General features: G+C 44.6%; 1 protein-coding gene across 1 annotated transcript; it reads left to right on the top strand.

Moving 5' to 3' along the window:
* Positions 1-240: 240 nt before the first annotated feature.
* Positions 241-18,298, top strand: LOC129382900 (uncharacterized). The gene is made up of 2 exons (XM_055067128.2): positions 241-502; positions 17,949-18,298. The coding sequence occupies exons 1-2, from the start codon at positions 326-328 to the stop codon at positions 18,294-18,296; spliced, it is 525 nt and encodes a 174-aa protein (XP_054923103.2). The 5' UTR covers positions 241-325; the 3' UTR covers positions 18,297-18,298.
* The last annotated feature ends 1,344 nt before the right edge of the window (positions 18,299-19,642 follow it).

Below are 19,642 nucleotides of genomic sequence, written 5' to 3'. Positions count from 1 at the left end.
CCTTACACGAACCACAAATGTAGTGTGGTTCTTCAAGTAAAGTCACCGTTAGTGCATTGATGTCGTGCCAGCAGGGATAAAAGCAATATACTCTGTGGGCAGAGCAGATTCTGTAGAAGTCACGCGGTGTGAAGCATATGCTAGGAAAGACTTCAAGGCATGGAATACACAACACGTACGAATGTGTCCTTTATCTTGTTTAAATAAATTGGTGTTTATTGGGAAAATGCAGGTCTCTTGTGCATCTCGTCTCCGTGCTTCGCGTGGGCTTGCTCTGGTATCATCTCAAGAAGAAGAGAAGGAGGAAAGCAGGCCAGCAGCCACCATGGAGGCGACGTGCTTGGATTCCAATCCTGCAGAAACAGGCAGCAGCAGCAAAACGTCCGAACACTCTCCGCCGGTCACGAAGCCCTCGCCCTGCGCCGACGCCTCTGTCGGGACACCAGCGAACTCGGCGCACAGAGGTGGGAACGACGGCATCGCCGTGCTGCCTCCCATTGCGGTACGTCCACTCTTATGCGCCGTCACAGAGCTCGAGGAGCATACGAGGAAGGTAATGGCTAATGCCGGTAGCGGTGGGCCATAGTATACGACGTTGTAATGGCGTAGTGGTGACTGAAGTTCCGTACAGGGAGACATTTTTCTCGGTGCCTATCGATGTTTAAGCTCAAGTTACTCAAGTGCATCGCTCTTAGATGACAAAAGGCACTTTGTTATTTTGTTTCTTACTAGCTGCTACTCCTACTGGTTGTGCGGGTAGAGTCTCAACGGGAATATGTTTTAGGCACCTTAGTTAAACCTATTACGTTTTACCGTTACCTTATAATTCACGTTTATATTCCTTAGCTTCGGACATGCCTTGACATTTTATTTGCTCGAGCAGTAATCGCTGACTACACAAGTAGAAAGCTTTGTTATAAATACCTGTTTGAGCGTTTATTCCCGGTAATTGTAGCCTTCGAGGCCAAACGTTCTAATATTACGCAACATCTAGCATAGTGCGTTGATTGAGTAAATGAATTATTGAACAAAACTTTTTCGCTGTAGGTATTCTCATGATCGCTTGAATTAGCGCAAGCATTTCAGAGTGTATATGTTTACGTGAATAACTTACGTTAACGTGATCTAGGAAGTTTCTTTGTGGTACTGTTTCTGGGTTTGTTGCATGATATGTTTTACAATAGTGGCATTTAAGTTGTTCATAACAGGCTGGACCATGATCATGCGCTTTCTTATATAAGCGCAATTTCTCCATGCCGATTCCCTATTCATTCTCACGTTTCCTGCAGCGTAGCCAACCCTTCGTCAAGAGCTGACAATCGTAGTCTGCTAGTAGATCTTCGCAAATATTCTTTCTGTTAAATCGCCGGGCTCATCTTGATCATATTGTTGTTCTGCGAATGACTGTAGTCGCGTAGGCTACCACTAAGGCTTCCGATTGACGAGCGCGAATGTAGTAGAAGAAAGAGACAACCTGGTTGCTATAGAGGTGTTCATGCTTGGAGGCGAGATCTTGTGGCACTTGTGTGTACTCCATTCCTCCATTGCCTTAGCTTAGCGCACGTCGTCACGCCAGTGCGGAAACGAAGTTCAAGGTCGCGCGTGTGATCGAAGCCCTTGGCTTTCAAGTTCTCGAGATTCGAAAGACTTTCTTGGGGCTTCTCCTTTGCGCTTTACAAGAATTGAGCGTTAGTATTGGCTGTGTTCTAATACCCGCCGTAAACGCCAATGTAGACGGCTGAGCAGACAGTGGTCAAGTCTAACGAAGTTATCAAAGAAGGCAGCTTCACGAAGGCTACACCAGAGCCAGAAACGATGCAGGCTGAGTTGCTCTCCAAACAAAATGGCGGCTGAAGAGGATGTTTAGAAACTCGCGGGTACGTCGTCTGCGCCTAAGAAAACGTAGCACGCGTTTCTATGCGCCCCATGTAAGCTACACTGTGTTTTTTCATTGGTTCTCACGCGCGAAGAGATAATATGGGCTTTTCTTAGCTTCTTCGTGTAGCCGCGAGATGGCGTCACGTTTTAGAGGCGCCTTCCCCTTGTCTTCCTGGCGGTTTCAGGCGCGTTCAAACACTAGGACTCGAATCTGTCTCCTTGGCTGTTGACGCAGACCGTCTCCGACGCTGGATAGAATTGTAAACATCAAGCGTTTCCTGCTGACCACCGGCACTGAGACGCTGAAGACAGGAACGGAGCTGCTTCTTGTAGGCGTTACCATTTTCGTTGACACGTCATTACTCTTTCAGTCATAGCTTCACTGATAATTATTTTCTGTTTTGTCACCGCTAATGACTCCTTTTTGCCCACCAACCATGCCTCGTCGATTGTTTCCATTCATTCCAATTCATTTGATTTCCCTCAGGGCCATTAAGGCGCCACTGAGTGAAGTGGTTTACATAAAATGAGATGGTATACAAAACAAATGTTGGAAAGTATATTGAATCAAAGCAGATTTGAAGTCTGAAGGATTAGCGATGGAGACTTTGGTAGCAGGCAGGTGATTCCCTTCACAGGTTCATGCGGCGTGGAACGAAAAAAATTTGGAAGCTTAAGGATTTTTCTTTCTTCAGGGAAACATCGGCTCGGCGGAAGCTGCTTCAAAGTAAGCAGCACGCAGTGCGGTTTTGAATCGATTCGTGTGTTTATGAAAGATACTTGTGTAGAGTGTCCCAAACGGAACAGGCGTATTCGCGTTTGGTGCCGACAAGAGCTTTGTCCTGCGGTATATTTAAGGACGTGGGTGCAAGACAAGGATATCATTGATGAAAACCAAGCATGCGTTAGCGTTATTACAAAGAAATTTTACGTGCGCCTTACGGGGTAGATTATGCACGAACACTGATATACTCATAGATGTTAACACGTGGTAGCTGGGAGCCATTTAGGAGATAATTGTATACTTTGGGGTGATAGGTTTTCTGTGGTGTTCTGAATGCTTTACCTTTATTGACATTATGATTGATGCGTCACAGGCTACGCCAATTAGCCATGCTACCAATATCAGATTGAAGGGCGTGAAGTATCTGCCACTTTTCGGTATATGACCAAATAGTCAAGGAAAAGTTTGATTTGAGTAAGGAAGCCTACTGGACTCCATGTCGGCTGAAATTATGAATGCACTTCAATGGAACGCACCCGCCAGGATATTTAGCGGCAGCGTGAAAGCACTGCATTCTAAATGCTTTTCAATAGACATATAATTTGCCTGTTTGGCCGAAAAGCAACCCTGCAGCTCTGTGTATTGAAGAAAGCACGAAACCCACCAATTTTGAAAACACGCTTGAATTGCGTCCCATGCACCTATTGTTCATTTATTTCCTTATTTATTTATTGCAGAATAATGCAGGCCCAAAACATAGTCCGAGCAGAAGAGGGAGGGGCGCCAAAATTAAAAGAATGTTAAAAATACAAAAAGAAAGACGTTGATACACCAGAAAATACGATGAAATACCTAGCAATAAAAGACTGTAGTAAAGCGTAAACGAGCAATGTAGAAGGGGAAAAATACACAGCAATGCACGTCATACCATACATGCCATTTATACAATCTCGAGTAAATTACTCAGCCTGTAATAGCGTGTCGTGAGGTATGGAATGACACACATTTATAAACAGAATAACCAGCACCATTCAGAGCAACGAAAAACAATATGCAATGCACGTCACATCATGCGCATCGTATACGCCATCTTCCAAATAAAAGACATCTCACTTTCAAGTGCATAGCACTGGATCAAAAGTAAACAACCACTCATTTATATGAATAGAATAACAAGCAACGCAAATCATAAAATAATGACCACACCTTCGCGGGATAAGGTAGGCGTTTCACGAATTATTTAGTCAGGGGGAAGAAAAACGCGTGTTTAAGATGTACAGAAGACGTGAAGAAGTACCTAGGAGCTCAGAAAAAAAAGTGATTAAAACAGATTATGTTTCAAAACATGGCATTGCCACTGATTATAAAAAGCTACTTTCCTGGACTTAAAGCTAGTCAACTATGAGAAGGGCACGCTGTTCCAATTTTTTATGATGCGTGAAAAGAAAGAGTACTTGTAAAAGTTCGTACGGGTGGTATGACTGTTAAAGAATCAGCCTGAATATGCCGTGTTCTAGGCTCCGTAAGTGGTCTTACATAAAGTTATGAGTTTATGGACTAGATGTGCTTAAATGAAAAAGATTAGTTTTATTTTTTCACTTGTTTCGTAATTGTAGTATGTGAATGTTATATTGTGTCATTGGGATAGTGGGAGCGTCAGTCGTGGAATATTTAAAATATATGAACCTGCCAGCTTCACGTTTTATCATTACCAGAGCGTCAAGACTCGTTTTCGTGTAGGTACCTCACAAACTAGATGCGTATTCAAGTATTTGTCTGTGTGAGGTCTGAGCCATTAATCTATTACTAGGGGGAGCATGTTTTAGTTTGTCTAAGAAGGCAAACTTTTCCACACGACGTGTTACATTCTTTAGAAATGTTAGTACTCCCGCTTAAGTCACTGCTTGTTGTGATTCCCGGACATTTATATACGGTGACTTTTGCTAGCAGTTCGGCACTTGTCGGCGAACGACCTCTTGGTAATTTCTTCAATATAGTCAAGAAGACTATTTTATGGGCATGGAATTTTATGCTCCAACGAATGTACCAGGAAAAGATTCCTTGGGTGTTAGAGTTAAGTATTAATTTATATTCACGCAGCTAACTTATTAAATAATACACACTCGTCAGCAAGTAGTGTGACTTAAACAGCGTCAGGACTGGTACTATGCGTGTTATCAAATATATGCAGAACAGCAAAGGGTCAAGTAAACTGACTTGTGGCACTCCAGACGTTGCTGGAAGTTCACTAGAAGAGTGGTCATTGACTGAAACTTATGGTGTGCGGTACGTCAGATAAGCAGCCACTCAATTCACAATGTAAGCTGGAAGATTACTTGATTCAAGTTTTTCCATAAATTTGCTGTGTTATTCAAGGTCCGACGCTTTCTTGAAGTCTAAATACATCAGTTTGACTGGACCTTATCGCAGCAGTTGCAAAGTTTTGAGTAACCTTTCTTAACTGTACTGTACCAAGGGGAAAGTACACTGTTGTCGCCTAGTAACTTGATAATTTTATTGGCTATGTCATGTTCAAGTTATTTGCAACATGATGAAGCTAGTGATATAGGGCGATAACTTGTTACTAGTGTGGCGTCACAGGTGCAAGACATGCCGTGAGCCAGTCTACAGGAAGAGCAGCTGAAGATAGAGGCACTTGAAGTATAACAACTACAAACGAAGATAATACTTCAGCATACTTGCGCAGAAAAACGTTTGGTATGTCATCTGGCCTTGGAGAAGACTTAGCTTTAGGTTTGAGTAGCACTGACACAACACCTGGCACTGACACCACCATAGCAATGTCAAGGCTAGTCTCAGTGATATTTAAAAGCACAAGGTGTAGCGTTCCTAAAGTGATTCACTTAGACACATATGTAAAGAGACGGGTGTCGTCCCTCGTTTTAATCTCCTTCGCCCTAGTCTCTACCTCCTCTTCTTATCACTCGTCAACGTCTTCTATGAGTCTTCTGGAGCAGACCGCTTCAAAACATATCTATAAATTATAACTACATTAAAAGTGCCAATTTTTTGCTGACCTTGTTCTTTTAAACCTGACTGAGACCCGCCTATACGTTGCTGTGACACCTTCTTGACAGAGTCTGTTGGACTAGATTTCAACTGGAAATTGCCAAAAGATAACTCAATTCAATTTTTGCACCTTAAACTTAGTTTGACGAAGGCCCACGTGTGCTAGATGTATAAGGGCTAAGAAAAGCCTTTTATCATTTGACAGCGCACATTCTGAACTGATTAAGAGGGTGATAGATAACGCATTCTTCAATTTGGCATTAATGAACTCATGCGAGCGCAATCTTGTTACATGATTTAGTAATCAGATTAGCCAATTGGAAGACGCTCAATTTCCTCCCTCCGTTATTACGGGTGTGTGCGAGAGCGTCTTGCAGAAGATAAAACACAGGAAATAGTGTCGAAGTCAAAAGAAGAAATGCACACGCACGTAATTCCGTACGTACATAAGCTGTCCCACAATATAAAAAAGGTCGCGGCCAGATACTATGTGCGCATTGTGTTTTCCGCCCCATGGAAATTGGCCAAAATTTGCCCTTTCATGGCGAGTAAGCTGCCGGCTACATGCTAAAAGAAGCGTGTCACACGCGACACCGATGGTGTTAGCGATGTCGCTTACAATATTCACCTAATTTGAACAAACCCGATGGTGCTTCAACGATCGAGCGAAAGAGCGCCGGTTGGCGGTCAACAGCAACATCGGCGGCTACCTGGCACACCACTACAAGCGCTGCGGTTGTGTGCCACTCCACGACAAAGCGACCTTTCTAAGGAAAGTAAGTAACCGCACTGAGCAAATAACAGCAGCAGCAAATAAGTGCGCTAGGACACCGTTACCAGCATTAAGTGACAAGGAAATATCATTCATAAATGATAGCCTCCATTCGCTGCTAAGATTAGAACGTTCAGCTGGGTCATTTAGATGGATGCTCGGATTACGTTTGTAATGCCCGCGTGCTCATATGTACCTGCAATGATTATTCAGTACAGATCACTGGCTTACGAGCAGTGTTAATTCCTATCACCTCTGCCTATCTCTACTGTGATTACTCTTCACTTTGGTTTCTTGCATAAATTTGCGTGGGTTCTGGTGAATAAAAAGTTGGAAGTTGGCGCCCGTATGTGTCGTTTGTGTCTCACATCGTCCATGCCTGCTTAGCACCGTAACGTTTGCTTTTAAAGCTTCATTAGATCGAGGAAAACCAACTGCGTCTTGTATATCGTCATGCAACCACGTTTCCGTTAACGTAACTTAATGCGGATTGTAGCTCAGGAATACTGCTTTAAGACCCGCAGAAATGTTAATACTGCTTGCATTACCGTTTATAAGCCATACTTTCTTAGTTCTAAGTGGAACAAGTCAATAATCTTCAAACAGCGTTCTCATCTGTGAATTTGTATCCTCCAGTTTTTCGTTTCATCGGAAATAAGGAACTCGTTGTCAACTCTACGTTTGTCGTTAACTAGACTTACTTTCTTTTCCGGCTCATATGTCATTTTCCTCGCCATCACCTGCATAATAGCGATCTAGTTTTGTATTACACGTTATTATCCCATTTTACAATTTTAAATAAACATGTGTACAGCATTCTTTGCTTGTCGATAGAGGCCGTATACAAAGTAAATCGCGAATATGAGTTTGCCACAGGAATTTATTTTTGCCTTTCCCAACTTCGTATAACTGCGGAAGTATTCTGAAGAGAAGACATTAGCTTGTCATTAGTTAAGCAAATTGAGGTCTGTTACGGGTGCTTTGTGGAAAGCGTACTACCATTGCACCGTGTAATATGCTTGCAAGATCGTTTTCCAATACTTTACTTTCCCTGGTTTTCTCAGTCCTGCCACTTTCCTTCATGTACAAGAAACACGCCATATAATATAAGCGGTGCTTTCCGAGTATTGTTGCTCATTTAAGCTAGACTAGTAAACCTGAATGGGCCGAACATTTGCCTTTAAAGTTTCCGGGGTTCTCATTCTATCATCATCATCATCATCATCATCATCATCATCATGTTTGCGCCCATAGCAGGGCAAAGGCCTCTCCCATACTTCTTCAACTGCCCCGGTCATGTGCTAATTGTGACCATGATGCCCCTGCAAACTTCTTAATCTCATCCGTCCACCTAGCTTTCTGCCAACCCCTGTTACGCTTCTCTTCTCTTGGAATCCAGTCTGTAACCCTTAATGACCATAGATTATCTTCTCTCCTCATTACATGCCCTGGCCATGCCTATTTCATTTTCTTTATTTCAACTAAGGTGTCATTAACCCGCGTTTGTTCCCTCACCCAGGGGTGCTATGCAGGATGCGCCGAGTTTCTCGTTCACCCGAGTTTTACCCGAGTTTGCTCGACGGCAGTCAGTGAACGGAGATAGCGCGGGACGCGCAAAGGCTGCAGGCAAAAAAATACGTAGACAAAAAGCCGCGTATGACAACATGAGCGCACCCTGCGCGGGACGCTACTTTCACGTTTCAAGCGCAGACGGCTGCACAACGAAACGCGCCAGCGCCGCGTATTGTTATCAACGGATTATCGCAACTTAGCAATACCGTGACTGTCCCGCTGTCTGCCTGCACACTTGCCGTGAGCCGCTTGCCACGCCTTTCACGGGCGCATCAAGGGCGTGCCTCCTCTTTCGGGACTCTCTTTCTATCCTCCATCGAATGCGAACTGGGTACATGCGGCGCATTCTTGCACTTACGCTTTCGCTCAAACGAATACGTTAAAATGCAACAAATAAAATAACGAACATTTTTATTTCTTTAAGTGTCTGTTTTTCGTTTTGAATGCTAGAAATTTCCGATGACAAACGGAGATCGAGCAAATCATTAAATTTTGCACTTCTTGCCGCGAGTGGCGACAGTGAGGCGGAAGCTTAGAAGCGGATACATTGAAGCGGGTCGCGCGCCCGAGGCAGTTCATACGGTGAGAAGTCACCTAGGGGCGCTACAGTACTATTCTCAATAATGTCAGTGATCACCATTCTTTCTCTATTAGGAGAATAGAAACGCAGCGCCATGGTACGGCTGTTCATCACAGGCGCCTTAAGGCCTCCGCTTGACCAACTAAAAACGACACACTAATCACGGGAGCAACGGCTGTCGCTGCAAAATGGTGGTCCGTAGTGCCCGTAGTGACGCAGTTTAGTGAAAATGTACCAGTTTATCTCTGTGCGCGAAGCCTCAGCGATGCATTGCGAAGTGCGTGCTTCCCAGCGACACAATTCATCGCTTGTCATCGCTTGCCCAGTGAAAGTGCCTCTGAGCGCATGTACGCAGTATTTGAGTGTTTTGTGCGCACCAAGGTGCTTGCGGATTACTTATGCTGGAGCCAGCAGCGATCGCAGAAGGATACCGTAACAACACCGCAGCAATTGCATTTTGGCAGGTGAGGGCTCTTGTGTGCGGTTATGAAATGAGACTTCGAACTGAGGAAGGTGTTGGAACTGTTGAGTGCGCGGTGCGTGATGAAGAAATGCCATTGCACTGGGTCTAGAAGAGCGAGCGATTCTCGGACGCTGATCGTGTTTACGACGTTGTGGCACCGATACATCACCGATGATAGAGCAGCCATCTCAAACGACTGTTGCGATACGCACTCCTCAGCATCGTCGTCACCCTCGGTGCATCGACGCCTTGCAAGCAGCTACAGTGACGTGCCGATAATTATTTACTGTGCGCTACGTCGCCACAATGCAGGCAATGAAACCGTGCTGTGGGGCTATCTCAGCCCGAGAAGATATATGCATAAGCCAGCGACAGTCAACGCTTTGTTGTTGATAGTAGTGCGCAGTACATCACCGATGACAGTGCATTGTGCGTGTTTTATGTCGGTGGTGAATATTGTTGATGCCTGTCAGCTCGGCACCGCGTCGCTGTTGCCGAAAGATAAGTTGGGCGTGGCCCAACCGTGGTGGGTGCGCGCACAAGAGTTGCATGCCTCGCGCGGGGCGTGACCTATGGATTTGATTGACAGGCGAACTCGTGCTAAACTCGTGCATCGCGGAACCCCTTCCGAGTTCAACTAGGGAACATGGCGGCGGCAGCAGCAGTCTGTGTTATTTCATCCAGCGGCAGCAAGCGTCAGTATGACCGTTTGTACCCGTTCACGTACATGACCGCCGTGGAGTTTCAGCGTCATTTTCGCCTGTCGAAGACATCGGTGCGCTGGCTGTGTGACGAGCTAGGCGAAGACTCTCGTATATGGAGACAGCGTGGCGGGCTTCATTCGCTCACCGTCGAAGAGCAAGTCCTCTGCGCCCTCAGTTTCTACGGGACAGGGAGTTTTCAGGGAAGCGTCGGCGCCGAGCGTTACATTGGACGCCATCAGACTACTGTGAGCCTCTGTGTCAGAGATGTCTGATGCGCTTATTGATGCGGCAGTGCGGAAGCGGTGGCTGGCTTTCCCGAAGACTGCGGCTGAGCGGGCATTTATAAAAGAACGCTACTTACTTCGCGGAAACATTACGAACGTAGTCGGGTATGTCGACGGAACGTACGTAGGAATTAAGGCGCCTTCAATGTCAGCGTTACTGTGATTAGCATTGAAGCAATGTCTAGACGCACCATATTGCCAAATTTGTCACTTCTGTGTAGCCGACTTAAATTTTGTGTTACCGACATCACACATGCGACAGCCTATGATAATGACTTTTTCGCTGGTTGCTGAATTTTTACAGATTGTTCTACTTATCTATCAGGGTGCCTTCCAAATGGCTCACTTTTTGGGGAAAGAGGTTAATGAAGTATGAATAGATAAATGGATATCACAAATTGTGTGAAGTACCCTGTGAATGCTAAACTCATAAAGAACTTGGTTTTTCTTATGAGATTACTTAGTACTTAGTACAAGTTAGTATGCATAACGCTGAATTATGGTCATGCGTCATATATCGGCCGCACTATGAAACAGCAAGGCATTGCACAATTCGTTGCAGTGCGAGATGTGGATGTCGCACCAAGCCGGTTGTGCCTATGCATTTATGCCGAAATGAAAATGCATTGGGAACCTTAGTGTGCTGGCTTGCATGAAGAAAATACTTAAGAGTGTTTGCTGTGTTCACTGTTTGTGCACCTGCCAGTGGTTCAGTGTATTTTCTTTCTTTTGGGGGGGGGGCAGCGTTAATATGTATGGACAAATCATATATTTTCGTCTCATAATGGGGCTCTAATTCTTCAGCAGTAGAACAATGCAGATCCAATGCTCTGCAGAACTCGGTGTGCGTGAAGATGTCGTGAACCACCAAGGCAGAATTACATATCGGGAGAAATGTGGTGCAGATGCCAATGAAAAGTGGGTCTATAACCCGCCATGATAAAAATAAAGACTGCAGAGAGAATAGACGTTTTGTACAGCTTTAGAGCAATGATTACACAAACTGTGACATGCTCAAACGTGTAAAAGCTTGCCGCAATGCCAAAGTAGGATGAGCGATATGTAGCGTATTTTGGTATTGAACGTGTCTTGTAACTGCTATTTTTATTGTAAGCCTCGCTGTCATGGCTTTCCCTCCAGCACTTACTTTACTGAAACGCAGCACTGTCTTTCTATTGCTGTCATGATGATGATGGTAACGGCAGCAGTAAGGCTGGTTAATGCTTGCCCCTTCGATTCCTGCGAGTTTAGTGGTACAGAATATGGCACGTGCATACACCTGTGCAGCAAAATTTTACGCTTGTGGTGATTTGTTGGAGAGCTAATTCGTGTTGGGACATTTCAAAGATGTGCGCCATTGTGGCTTAATAACTAGAGCATTGATGAGGTTGAAGACTGGTTTTATTGGTATAGAAGCTTGAAGTTGAATTGCACAACAATTTGATGGGACACAAAGAAGAGAAATACACACAGCAGAACGCTGTGCTGTGTGTGTTACTCTTCTTTGTGTGCCGTCGAATTGTTGCGTGATCCAACTTCAAATAGAGCATTGGGCTTCTTTGTTCTTTGGTGCAGGACCGAGGAAGTGTGAGCTATTCGACACCATGCCAGTGCCTTGCCACACAATTATGGAAGTCTGAAGGTTTGCAAACAAAGCTTTGCTTTCACATCCACCTGCTCATGTAATACAAGCACTGATTGAAAGAATCGTCATACAAAAATAATGGTGAAATGAATGGTCTTTAAAAATTTGGATGTTGACACTAATGACATATTAGGTGCCACACCGAACTCGACAATTGTACTGGACAGAGCAGTTTGTTTCCTATGTGAAGCACAAGCTTCCATTACATGCTGTGCAGACAACCAAGCTCAGTTTGTTTTAACGTGGTTCACAACATTCACTGTAATCTGTTTTTGATTCTAAAGAAGTGCCAAACACCAGCTCTTTTTCAAGGATGTCATGGGAATATTTGGCGATACCTTTTTACAGCCCCTCATAATGGAAGTGTGGCCAGCCAGCTTTGCTTGGGTGCCTTTATAGATTTCTGTTCCTGATCATTGTGTGCTATCAAGTTGCTAAAGTCTATGCAACCAGTGCAAGGCATTACGTGATTCTATAGTCGGATACAACTTTAGGAGGCCGCAGAATCTGCACTTCAGTGGCAGGTGAACACAAGCCTGCACCAATGGGCACACACTCTACACTGATGTCGTGCCGCTGGACGCACTAATACCCGCTCATTGGAGAGAGACTATTTCTTTAGACGTGGAGGCAATGGGCAGCTGCACTTTGGTCATCTGGGCGGGGGCCTCTCCTGTCTTGTGAAGTTGTATCCGACTAGAGCATGCCGCTTTTCGTACAACACAAAAGGACAAAGTGTACAATTATTTGGCCTATGAAATGGATACATCACAAGTGAGCTATGCATGGGCTTAAGCTGTGTGAAAATTAGTACATGCAAATATATGACATTGTTAAAGAATATGTGGTATCGAACATGCATGTAATGGCACGTTTAAATCGGGAGTGTTGCATTCATATGCACAGTCTATAGGTGATAGCATTATTAAGCTCATGCCGTTTCCTGTCTTTTCATTGTGAAATACACACACCATTCATCTTGTGGCTAATCAACACCCACTCTATTCTTGCACATAGAAAGAACAAACAGCACAATGACGTATGTGCTGCATTAGTGTCTTTTTCATTTACATGGTCCAAGAGTGGCACAGGTTGTCTTACGTTTTTGCCCATTTTGAAGAGACACCAAGTGCATGTTACAAGTGTCATATTATGCACAGCACAATGTTTACTGCAATAATTTTATTCATGCTCTTGAATAATAAACAAAATAATAAACTGAAAGCTCCTTTATAAGGTGTGTTCTGGGGGCTCGACTGGAGAGCAGTGAGGGCATTGATCCTACTGTTGCAGAGCAGCCCTCTGGACCTTGCCACACTCTCAAGAGCACGTGCCTGGCGCTTGCCTACTGCCACCAGGTGGTTGAGTGCCTCCAGCAGCAGAATGTTTTGCTGCAAAAAATGTGGATTGTTGGAATGAATCAACCGCATATAAACCAATACTTACAAATAAAAATGCTCATTGCACTATTGGTACTAAATGCCCTTAACTGTGGAAGCCTTTAGTGTATGCATAATAAAACAATTTGTCGGGACAACGTTGCTTTCTTTTTCATAACGGGTTGCTTTTTCAGAGCCAATTGTAATGTTTACTAGTGTGCCAACAGCTGAGGTGTCCTCGCACCCTCACGAGTCTCTACTGTCAGCACCACAAACCTATTTTTGTTCACTGCAAAACCAATGCCGCTCCCTACAATCCCGTCTTATGCGAGCTGATTGCATCCTATGCCTACAAACATCATATTTTTGTCCAATTACGCAATTTTCTACCATCCTCGGCTGCAGTTCTTGACATCCATTCTGTCACGCTTATGTAATCACCTGTTATAAATTGGCAACGAGTGATTGAAGACGTGCATGGCCTGCCCGCCGATTCCATTTTTTTTTTCTTAATCTCAGCTAGCATATCAGTTGCCACGGTTTACTACGCCACTGTCTTCCTGCCTTAATGCTATCTCCAACAATTTTTGTTACTTCGCTTTCTGCACAGTCCTCGACTTCTCAAGTTTCTTTGTTAACCTCCAGGTTTATGTGCTATATTGCATAACCGGTAGAATGCAATGATTCTAAACATTTTTCAAGGATATCGGTAATGTGGCGATCACGATTCGGGAATGCCTCCCATGTGCTGTTCAAACCATGAAATTTTTGTATAAGTTTCCTGCTTTACATCAGTACCTGCTATTGATATTTCACCTGGATAAAGATACTATTCCATAGATTTTGCGGGCTGAATGTCACTGATGAATTTCTGGTATCTCACCAAGTTAGTGAAGGTTACCTTTATCTTTTCCATATTTTCGCGGGCCCACGTACATGTAAAAGCACGAACACTCATTGGTTCTCAATGCCTTTTTTAAACTGCTGGACATTCAGTTCGTTACTACGATAGTGACTTAATCCGTGCACTATTATTATGCTAAATATGAAACAGTAGAAATATACTTATCTGCAGTTTGTCGATGTCTCCTTCACTGTGTTGGTTGCGAGATCCATCATCGGCACCACCTCCTTTTCGCATCTTAGCTATATCGGCTGTCTTCCTTTAGCACACGCTATGCAATATTTATGACGCTCGCAGTCACGCAGAGGGGAGGAACTCAGCGCACTCACAGAAGCAGCACCGGATAAGTTGTTTGTTCAGGATTGTGCCGTGAACAGTAGGTGCGCGTTGCGATCTGTAAAATCGCCTAAGCTATTGGCAGTCTTTCGGGGTGCAGGGAAATATTGCTCACGGAGGAACAGAACTATCCAAGAAACAGTGGTCATCGTCGAGCCTGATCACTACGACACGCACTGCAAGCTCGTTGTACGAGTTTGTTTACACTGGGCTTCAATGTTTAGCCGCCACGCTCGCCTGATGAATGTATGTGATGACGCCACCACAGCGTTCCCTCGTGGTATAATGCGAAGCGTACTAAATAACAAATTAGTCGAATACACATTCAGTCTACATCTTGTAAGCTTTAAAATGCTTTTAAACCACGTTAAACTAACTAATAATATTGTACTAAATGCATTTGTTTTATAACTCGCTTGTACGTGTAATGCACTCAGTGGAACGACAAACAAGTGAAAGAAGGCACGACCATGCACCGACGGTATGATCACGTGAGCCCCTGTTTGTCGACCGCCCAGAAGGCAACGCCCAAGGAATGATAGCCACCCAGAGTGAATCTAGATAAACCAATGAAACTGGAGGCTTGTGGAAAGATAAACTGTGTCTCGGTACCATTTGTGCTTTCATCTTGGGGTGTCGCCAGAGCTCGTGAAGATCCCGAGTTTCGCCAAACTCGGCGCATCCTGCATAGCACCCCCAATCTGCTCTTTTCTTATGCATGAACGTTACACCCAGCATCCTTCTTTCCATAGCTCGTTGCGTCGTCATCAATTTAATTAGAACCCTTTTCGTAAGCCTCCAGGTTTCTGCCCCGTACGTGCGTACTGGTAAGACAAAGCTGTTATACACTTTTGTCTTAATGGATAATGGCAACCTGCTGTTCATGATCTGAGAATGCCTGTCGAACGCACCCCAGCTCATTCATATTCTTCTGATTATTCCAGTCTCACGATCGGATCCGCAATCACTACCTGCCCTAAGTAGATACATTCCCTTAGCACTTCCAGTGCCCCGCTACCTATCGTAAACTGCTGTTCTCTTCCCAGACTGTTAAACATTACTTTCGTTTTCTGCAGATTAATTTTTAGACCCACCCTTCTGCATTACCTGTCCAGGTCAGTGAGCATGCATTGCAATTGGTCCCCTGAGTTACTAAGGAAGGCAATATGATCCGTGAATCGCAAGTTACTAAGGTATTCTCCATTAACTCTTATCCCCAATTCTTCCCAATCCAGGCCTCTCAATACCTCCTGTAAGTACGCTCTGAATAGCATTGGAGAGATCATGTCTCCCTGCCTGACGCCCTTCTTTATTGGGATTTTGTTGGTTTCTTTATGGAGCACTACGGTGGCTGTGAAGCCACTATAGATATCTTTCAGTATTTTTTACATACGGCTCGTCTACACCCTGATTCCATAATGCCTGCATGACTGCTGAGGTTTCGACTGAACCAAATGCTTTCTCGTAATCAATGAAAGGTGTATATGAGGGTTGGTTATATTCCGCAGATTTCGCTATCACTTGATTGATAGTGTGAATATGGTCTATTCACACTATCATTCAAACTATTCACACTCACTCTATGGCTATTGTCAATACCTGCTCTGCTGCGGCGTAGCGCTTCTAATTTAATGAATCGCCGCAGACGTCGCCAAGCTTACCACAAACTGAAAATTCAAATTTGTGCGTATATGGCCACATTTCGCGCCATTTCAGCTTTTCACGTATCCCATGGCCCGTCAGCTTTCGTGATCCACCGTACGTACTTCGTTCTCAAATTACTCTGACCTAGTGTTGCTTGAGCTTTAATACACGATCACAACATGCGAACAGTAGACGTTGAAAAGCAGCGTGTTTAATTCCGTGATGGTGGGCCGTGCTCGTTGTTGTCTTCATGACCTGTTTATTGAGTTTAATTCGAATTGTTTTGCCTCCCAAAAACAGTTTGTTTTCTAGCTTCAAGGTTTGTCGTCCACGGGCAGCTGTCGCAGTTCTGGGAAACTCCGACGAAAAATAGTCAAGCATTATTTTGCACCTATGTCCTCGAATGAAGTCAAATATCATATACAGTTGCATATATCAATTGTCTTTGTATACGGGTAAATTGTAAATTGTATAGGGGTAAAATTATAAATTAAGCCCCCCTATTTCTGCGCGGAAGGATGAAAAATTTGCAGGGAAAATTCCAGCCGACGTCAGCTCAAAAATAATGTCGGTGTTAATGCGATTAGCATTAGAACAGTGTAGCAGCATAGTGTGTTGCCAAATTCTTCACTTATGTGTAGCCGATTCCTTCAGTTTCCTGTTGCTGACATCTTCGTTTCTCTGTAGGCCAACGCTCCTCCCACAATGCACGCTCTTGTCCCGTTTTGTTCGCTTCATTTCTTCGTCTATCCTAACCGACTTCAATTTGCTGTTACCGTCCTTTAAAATACGTTGCTTTTGCTCTAGATGTCTATCTATGGAACTGCCTAGTGGCACGAACCAATTCTGGAGGATTGGGATGATTCACATACCTTGTTTCGAAAGCCCTATTGCACATACCGAATTGTCCAAGTTGTCTATTCGAACAAACAAACAGTGGCACATACCCAGCGGCCGAAGCTTTCGTGAAAGTGGTTGGATGCGGACGGACACATGGAAAAGGGTTTTATGTTCCTAAAGGATGCGAATAACAATAAAATGAATGTAGGGAACGAAATGATTCTAATCATTTGTTGCTGCAGTATCGAGTCAACATTCGGTGCACGTGATACGATAGTCGTCTGTTCAAAGCGTAGTGTAATGCAGCTATACAGTGAACTGCTTTGCATATAAACTTTCGTGCCAAGTGTATAGTGCAAGTAAGCATAGTCTGCGTCATTGTTGCAGACTCTCATTAAACCATAAACTCGCTGTCAGCTTCGCCTATAGGCTACCATGAGATATTGTGCGCTGTTCTTTGCGCATCTGCATTTCATACTTATATGTGACGAGTAATAGCTAAGTTGGAGACAACCAGAGCAAAAGTATGTCTTTAGTGCTCCTACGGGAAGCTACGGGAAGCACACCACGTTATGTACTTCGGGACTCTGGCTCTATAATTCATTCATCCGGACATTTGTTACTACAATGCCTTCTGCTTTGTAAGCGCAGTCGGCACCAAGAGTGTTTACTACGGCACTGCAAACAAACATAAATTTGTTCTGGTACAAACACGCTGCGTCAAATTATTTGAATACATCGCGTCGGCCGGAGAGGCGTACGTTGGTGAAGCCCCTTACGCAATTGTACGTTTTCATTAGACCGTTTTTCAGCCCTTCAAACCGAAATATTAGTTTTTTTCTTTAATATTATCAGTAGCTGTCCGCTGTTAACTGCACAACGAAGACATCCCCGTGCGATTATCAATTATGCTGCTTCCTTGCGTTCGATGGTTTCAGGGTATAGAGCGCGATCCATTCAATCCTATCTTAGCACCTAATGGATTCCTAAGCTTCGTTAACGTGATATTGCGCCCTAAGCTACAATAAAATTGCCGTAAGGATTGCGAAAGAGCGAAAGAGTCCCGTTTGCCCACACCCGGCAGCGAAGCAAGGTGAGCGAGTTTTGAAAAGCGACTGCGTCTCTTCTAGGAATGCCCACTCAAATGTGACGCGATATTGAAGCACAGAAAAATTTTAACGCCTGCATTTCAGGTTCAGCCTGTCCCCGCAGCGACGCCCGATCTCTCGCCGAGATTCGGCGCGTGCAATGTGTGCCTGGGCGTGTGCGCCGTGTTACTGTTCGTGCTGTCGGCGCTGTTCGCCGGCATGATGACCTTCCACACTTTCCGGCGAGTCGAGTTCGTCAGCAGGCTGCTGCAGGAGGTCGTCAACGAGACAAGGCGCCTCGACCTCCGTGCGGCCGCCGCGACTCTCGACGCCAGTACGACGCCGTTGTTAGGGATCCGGGACGGACTCGATCCCGACAGTGGAAACGCCGAGGACGAGTCCGTTGCGATTGATAACGGCACGGGCGTATATTTTCTAAGACTTCGCCACTGACACAGTGGAGCTATCTGTTATTTCTTAATGAAACGCCGCTTCTAACTCATTCTCTGCGTGCGATGACTGTAAACAATTACATTGCATCACGAGTTCTAAGGACCTATTTAGAACGATCGCGTTTGGAAACACTTAAGCCCCAACCACAAGGAAAACGATTCCAGCAGATTTTCGGCAGCGTCCGGTGTCGTCAAGTACAGTGCGACGCTGGGGGCAACACTCGCTCGACGCGCAAGTCTGTCCATGTGAGATCATCACGCCCACACCCCAAGTGGTTAGAAAACCACGAAAGCCAGCCGACGTCGTGCGATGCAGGCCGGTGCCGACACAGAAACTCTGTAGGGAACTTGTTTCTTAGGAATGGACTTTTTCGCTTTGGTAAGATTTCACGCTTATATAGCCGGACGGCATCGGCTTCTACCAGCGATAACATTTTTTGGCACAGTGCTGAGCACTCCGTCTTAGCATTGCGGCATAAACTTTGTCGCCCGTGGACGCTCACAAGCCAGGCTCTAGTTAAGCGACACCTTTCGAAAGTCCGATTACGAGATATTTCGCGTAACTAGCGCCGGTCGCATCAATCTATGAAGGTAAGGAGAGTATTCTTGGTGCAGTGCTGAACATGCTGTATTAGCTTAGTGGATGACACTTTGGTGGCCATGGATGCCGATGTGTCCGATCCCAGTGACTCGAAACCTAGCAAATTTGATAGAATCCTCCAAGGTGATTGTCCGAAAATACCACCACTGCTCGGGTAGTAAAAGAAACTATGCCCATCCAACGCACATGGCGAAATTGATCCGAGATAAAGGTTAAATAAAGCGGGCAATTATATGCTATACAAGTAACGACAATGCGTAGAGTATTGTTCGTGCAGCGCATAATTTCATGGCATGTCTACGTTTATCCACCAAAAAGGTCACAACTTTATTGTCAATCGACGTCTATGCTTATATATGCACTACATCGTTCACAAGTTATACCGAAATGAAAACTCCAAATCGGGTCGATGTTCAGCAATGATTTAAGGATATCCAGTAACAAGTAATCTAGCAAGGACCAAAGTCATGCATGATGTCTGTTGAAAGAATTACGGTGAAAGGTGTTCGCACAAAAGGACAGGCCACGTATAAAGCAACCTTTAGCAATTCTGTACCTCTTGTGTCATAAGGGCATGGCTAAATGAAGCTTAGGACGACAGAAAGCTGAGCTAGTTGGTAAACATTCGTAATGCAAAGAAGGGGTAAGGCATGCAGACACGGACACAAGAGAGAAACGGACAACACGAACGCTGACTATCAACTGAAGGAAGCACTGAGCTGAAAAAAAGAAGACACAACACTCAT

This window comes from Dermacentor andersoni, chromosome 3 (assembly GCF_023375885.2).
Source record: "Dermacentor andersoni chromosome 3, qqDerAnde1_hic_scaffold, whole genome shotgun sequence".
NCBI classification, from domain to species: Eukaryota; Metazoa; Arthropoda; class Arachnida; order Ixodida; family Ixodidae; genus Dermacentor; species Dermacentor andersoni.
The sequence above is the reverse complement of the archived record's forward strand: the minus strand, read 5'-3'. Positions and strand labels throughout refer to the sequence as shown.